Below are 6500 nucleotides of genomic sequence, written 5' to 3' on the forward strand. Positions count from 1 at the left end.
TGGATGGGATTTGCCTTCAAAACGTGATCGAAAATGGTTGTGGTGTTTGTAAACAACATTTGTAAACATTTCAGTGACAGCTAGAAAAAATAATCTTGATCCGAACAGCTGTTCGTTGTTTCATAGATGATTATGTGATACAAATTGGAAGAAAACTTGACAAAAATCGCACAAAACTGCATTTTTGAACGTTCGTAATTTTAATTACAAAGTAGTGAGACCATATTTTAATACCTAAAGACACTCTCGCCAATCCAGTGAATACATTAAAATGACTTGGGTCTTGATAGGTACTCTCGTTTTCCTGGAGAAGATTGCGTAAAATGCCATCTTGAGTGTGTCAGACAGACAGACAGACAGACAGACAGAAATTTAGATGAGACTTGTTTCGGCTTCTTTAATGTATAAAACGTAAAAATAACCTAAAAATGTATGATTCTGAGCAATGTACAGACAAAACTCTAATTTTATTTATATAGATTCATACTCTGTTTGTTTAGTCAGCAGTTGTTCCAACTCACGATACTCAATTGATATTAGTTCGCAACTCAAACTCTGAAACACTGTTATCAGTAAACTTTTGTTGTTGGTGAACTCTAGATACGTTTCAATTGTTATCAATAAACTGATAAATTCGTGTAACAGTTCAAACAATCACAGCCAAAACATTTACTTCATTTGGGTTTGGTTTTTCAAATGTATTCAATACCGTTCTATTTCTTTACTAAGTCTAAAGCATTGAAAGTTTGGCGTTTAGGTTTGTAGCCGGATTTTCCCCTAAAGCAATATTTATAGCTTGTATAGCTTTATAGCTTTGTTTACCTTTTGTAATATGTACGTACATAACTCTAACGGAAAATGTTTATTGATATGTACATTCTTTGGTTCGTTCAATCATGGTGAATGGGTTTATCTGCTGGGTGTATTTTTTTATGAAGCGAACCATGCAACTAAGCTGAAAGTGTACTCAAATTTATATCACCGTATGGGTCTATTTATGTTGTCAAAATCACTTCAGGATATGGAGTGACCCCGAGTACTTCAAAGTGTTGATACTTTTGGAGCTACTTTTTTGGAGCTTTTGGAGCCCATATCGGTTGGTCTTTATGGAAGCAAAATATCAAAATATTTATATTAAGTCTGTGTGATGCATTTTAATTCAGCTTGGATTCCGATCAATTTATTAATGGCTCAGCTCATTGAATGATACCAAAGATTATTGTTTTCCTATGGATAACCTCTGCTTTAATTGTTCTGATATAGTGTTTATTAATAGAACATATTAACAGAGCAATTAGTTATCAATAATTGTACAGTCGGGGTCTGTTATCCTCAGTATCTTCACTCTAGGAGTCATATAGTTGTGGAATACCCCGTAGTCGATTATCTTCTTGGCTAGATCTTGAAGCTCCTTCTCTGGATATGAAACTGGAAGCGATAAAGTTAATCAAAGCCTTGTCGCTAGTTATTTTACAAACCATTAAAAAGTATTTGTTTTATTACTATCCAAAAGTAATATATTTATTCAAATACTTGGTATGTTTATTTTACAAACAGTTATGAGCTTTGCCTCTATCAGAATATTATGTTTAAGCTAAACGTGAATGCATTTGAGATTAAGATGGCTCTGTCACAGATTTTGTGAAAGAAATAAGCTTTTCTGACAAGGATATAAAGTTACAATTCAATGATCGTGGTCAGTTGAGTTTGGCACCAAACCACTAAAATAATATTGACTTTTCCTAAGCTAGAACTGACCATTTCCTAATTGATGGTCGATTAATTTGATCCAAATACTTACGATTCCATTCTACTTTGTTTTTAATTTGGCATTATTTGTCAACGTGTTTTACAAATGTACATTAAAATAGAAATATACTGAAAATGTTATCCTAATTAAGACGATACGTGGTTTCACATTATCAACTATCAATTATCAATCATTGAGATGGGGACGCCACTTAGGTAAGTCTCTAAACCCAAACATGGTTGAAGGATGAGTGTAAAATTGTGTGAGATTATCTTTGTAGCTTTGTTGCTGACTAAGATCAGCTGTTTCATTTGCCAGGATCATTTATTTCAAGTCTATCAGAACAACAACTGGGTCCAGTTTTGAAGAAAAATTAGAAGAAGAAAAAGAATAAGAAGAAGAAGAAGGAGGAGAAGAAGAATAAGAAGAAGTGATTAAGTTAGCTATATTGCTAAATAACAGTTAGTAGAAGCTTGACATTCAATGATGAAATACTTATGTAGCACTGTACTAACAATACAAGTACTTAAACAAGAATAAATCTGATGGCTCATCAGTGTACTTCTTTGTCTGAAATTGTTGTATGATCTAAGACCCATACATAAACTTAACTCATCTTTTTACAACTAATCTACACACTCACTAGTGTAATTTCCCAGGTAAGCTATATCCAGACATTTCTTGTGGAGGTGCCGTAGTTCAGGAGGTTTCCAACAGTCGGCGTACCAGCCAGCTCCCTCGTAGATGCGCTCGTCGGAGCCGATCAAGAAGCTGTAGGACACATGTCACTTGTCAACTCACTGCGGAAGGAACAAATCAACAAAAATTTAATTTAGTTTGGATCATTTTCAGTTTGTAAGTTTTATGAGGTGCTGCATGGCTTGGGGGAAAAGAGTGTTTTGAGGATGTTTAAGCTCAACAACATTAAGACAATAATAGGTTTTTTACATACCTCAGTCAAATAGTCCAAAAATGATATTGCTCAACAGCTTACATGTTTCGTTTCGAAGACAACATTTTCAAAGCTTACAACTGGTCAAAATGTTGTCTTCGAAACGAAACATGTAAGCTGTTAAGCAATATTATTTTTGGACTATTTGACTGAGGTATGTAAAAAACCTATTATTTGTCTATTATTGTCCAGGGGCCGAAAACATGAATTTTGATTCAACAACATTACCTGTTCCTATGAAAGAATGGGATTCAAGTGTACATTGTTTCTCAGGGAGAGCTCATCAAACTTGAAAATCCCCTGGGTTTTGACTTTTAGAGTCTTATGACTGCTCTCAACTGCACATAAGTTCCTTTAACACATTCATCATCGAAATATTTGATTTAAAAAATAGGTAACATGTTAACCAATTAAATACAAATACTTTTACTAAGACTAATCCTTTGTCCTTCCATGTGTTTACAAAGAGCATTTTAATCCGTTGCCCTTTCTGAAAACCTTTTTACAGGTTTATTAGGTACATATAACCATTATATAACTTAGTCATAACTCTTATCCTTTAACCTTACGTGTTCCAATACACACTTCCTGCTTCTCTGGCCGAAGAACTTCTTCAGCCAATTAAATCAACGACCTTTTATAGCTCTTCTATACGTTTATTCTTTACATATTTACATGAGCAGTATTTTGTAATATTCTATCCGACTCAGGAATACATTACGAATTAATTACAACTACTTTTAGAAAATTTGACCACCATCTTCAACAGCCGGGTAAGTAAGTTTCCTATAACTGTTTTGTTCTGCCATAGAAACTCTCTTATACTAATGATCTTTTCACACATCTTAGAAAAACACGATGAACTCTCATATGCTATGTTACCACCTTAGCTCTTCACCATCTCAAGAACCTGTTTTACCAAATGAATAAGAATTCAAACCACACCTCGTTTATGGTGTTTAGTGGGTTATTGGGGAAACTTTCATCACAATTAGTAAAATAAGTGTCACGACGCTCTGGAATCTGATTCTATCCTAAGGGTAGAAGAAGAAAGTACGTAAAATGAACTAACATAATTATTGAACAAACCCAGGATAATCTAGAAAATTACATAGAATAACCACAAAGGAAACTGTATAGTTAACAGAACAACATGGAAAAACAAAATGAAACCTGAAATAATTCTAGGATAAAGCAAAGGTGGATACTAACTATGGGCACGTCTTCACAACACCCCACCTTTAGCTGGATTTTTTTTACGATCTAGTAATGTTTTGGTCTTTTCCCACCTGAGTACGGGATTTGAATCCAAACCCCGAAACGTTATGAAAACTTGTATTACTAATCATGATGTACAATCACTTCAACACCAAAATCCATCACCACACCGATAACAAAATTGAACTTCAAAGTATCCTTCTCTTCTCCATATACTCACTTGAACTGTATATCCACTTTGTTCTGTTCCATGTGCGCTCTCTGGATCCGTCGCATCCACCTGCTACAGTCCACCTGGTTGAAACACTCAAACGTGTATGTGTGTGAGTACCTGACAATGCTGATGGGATGTTCCAGCTGAGGACCGTTAGGAAGCGGTGGTTTTCCTTCCCACTCCTCCCGAGTGACCAGGTTCAACACTGGTTCCTCTTTGGTTTTCGTGTACACTGTTAAAGGATTTTTAAATTTAGGTCCAAACACATTTTTGTACTGTAGTAAAAAGAGATGAAGCAATACTATTTCACTTAAGTCACATTTAATTTTTATCAATCTCAAATCAACTCTCTTGTAAAATGGCGTTTGCCGTGCATGTAATAAATAAATAAATAAATACTCCATCGCGGACGGTGACTCCACTTAGGTATGTCTTTAAACCAAAATATGGGTGAAGGATGATAAAATTGTGTGAGAGGATCTGTGTAGCTTTGTTACTGACTAATATCAGCTGTGTAGGTATAAAGCAGTCTTTTTATCCCTAGGGTTAAAATGTATCAGCTGAAGTCTAGGAGATATGCTTTACATTTTCATGGCGTTCGTAAAAATCTTCCTTTCATTTTGTCAAAAAAATAGTCCCGAAGACAAAAGTTCTGTTACATTCTTACTGAATTCTTTTACCTATAGTTGTGTCACGTTGTTTATTCGAGAGGAAAGAATTTAGTTATACAAATAAACTCGTCTGCCTTAAAAAATAAGGTTTCCAATGGCACAGAAAGATATACACTTCGTATGATCATAACAGTTAAACATTACAGTATACTGGTAAATCCCCCTTTTTGACTAATCAAATTAAAATGATGCTTTTTTAAGTAGCTAATATGAGTTTCAATTTATTATTGTACTAGTGGCATATAGGGAAGTCACTAAAAAGCTAAGATGTAAGACAAATTATTGTTATATTTAAACAAACAAAGAATAAATTATCTTTCACATACCTTTTATAGGCATTTTCACTCCACTATATCGTTTTGTAATATTTCATATAATACAAACTTTTAAAGTATATGGCAAATCCACTAGGACGCGAATACTTTCAATGAAACACAGACGGTAAAACAATACAAACAACCCATATCCAATCACTAAGTAAAGTAATATAAACAAACTGAATCAGACATTACGATAACACTCGCGCGTGATAACACAACATTTTTTTAGTTTTAATGCCGAACTTGAACTAACCGAGTTAGCACTTCAAAAAGACAAAACTTTATCAAAACCATTGTAAATTATGTATTTGAAATCGTTAAACTTGCTATATGGTTAATAAAACTCACTAACATTTATTTCATGTTATGTATGGATATTGGTATTACATTTTATCTGCTATGTTTTACCGGTTTAGTATTTATAGTCTTGTCAACAATGACAAAACTTCCTCAAATTTTGGAAATGCCCAGGATTTGAACACGACTTCACTGAACTAAAAGTAAACACTGTACCTATACTTAAGTTTACAAACTATACAAAGATTGATGAAAACTAAACGTTTGAGCACCCAATAGTAATAGAAGTTCATTTCAATAAAACGCCCAAATTCAATAACTTAATTCAATTTATAAACCCAAATTCAGGGCCTTCACATAATCTTACCTAAATGCTAAAATGATTATAATCCTCTCCCCTAATGAGAGCCTGTTTTCAAACACCTTCCACACTGCCTTATCTTACCCACTGAGTCCAGATCAAATACACTGAACTACCTAACAGTCAGATCCTCACAACAAGTTATTTCAAACGTCACGCGAAATTACCCATAAAATTACCTAAGCCAATATATAGGTCTGAAACTAGGTTTGTAAACTAAGTTAACAATAAAATAAATGTATGCTTTCCCGATATTATGTATAACAAACATTCAATGGATAGCAGTGATCTATTAGGTACAATGGGAACAGGTTAGTAAAGTTTTCCTATAACATTTCTTCCAACTGAAGTTCACTAAATGTGAAGGTGAATTTTTACCGAGCTGCAGAAATAATTTATGTTGTTGTATTTTATAAAATATTAAGTTTTATTTACAAGATTATAATATTCCTAAAGTGCTAGTTTAAAAAGAAGCTGAGTTCATATTACAACGTATATGAGTTATAAATTCAACGTGTTCATGGTTGTCACAGAACACGATTTTAATATGAATTGTCTTAATCTATATAAATAAAATTAGAGTTTTGTCTGTACATTGCTCAGAATTATATATTTTTAGGTTATTTTTACAGACACATCGTTTCTTAAAATCCGTCCATTATTAACAGAGGAGTAGTGTTTTGTGGAAATCACCTTCACGTATTATATACAGGGTGT

At 33.6% G+C, this 6500-nt stretch overlaps 1 protein-coding gene across 1 annotated transcript; it reads right to left on the reverse strand.

Annotated features, from left to right (window-relative positions):
* Window positions 1-1260: 1260 nt before the first annotated feature.
* LOC128991410 (peptidoglycan-recognition protein LF-like) lies at window positions 1261-5244 on the reverse strand. Its single transcript, XM_054414257.1, has 4 exons — window positions 5132-5244; window positions 4141-4366; window positions 2394-2521; window positions 1261-1428 (listed from the first exon to the last, which is right to left on the reverse strand). The coding sequence occupies exons 1-4, from the start codon at window positions 5142-5144 to the stop codon at window positions 1295-1297; spliced, it is 501 nt and encodes a 166-aa protein (XP_054270232.1). The 5' UTR covers window positions 5145-5244; the 3' UTR covers window positions 1261-1294.
* Between the last annotated feature and the right edge of the window lie 1256 nt (window positions 5245-6500).

The sequence above is a fragment of the Macrosteles quadrilineatus genome, unplaced genomic scaffold (assembly GCF_028750875.1).
Source record: "Macrosteles quadrilineatus isolate MER2022 unplaced genomic scaffold, UCM_ALF_1.0 Scaffold_4__1_contigs__length_99947679, whole genome shotgun sequence".
NCBI classification, from domain to species: Eukaryota; Metazoa; Arthropoda; class Insecta; order Hemiptera; family Cicadellidae; genus Macrosteles; species Macrosteles quadrilineatus.

What these genes read in the sequence shown, in the direction of transcription:
- LOC128991410 (XM_054414257.1), bottom strand. An exon ending in AAAGTGGATATACAGTTCAA is followed by an intron (nt 2,522 to 4,140) that starts GTGAGTATATGG and finishes TGTGTCCTACAG; the next exon opens with CTTCTTGATCGGCTCCGACG. An exon ending in TTACCTGGGAAATTACACTA is followed by an intron (nt 1,429 to 2,393) that starts GTGAGTGTGTAG and finishes TATCGCTTCCAG; the next exon opens with TTTCATATCCAGAGAAGGAG.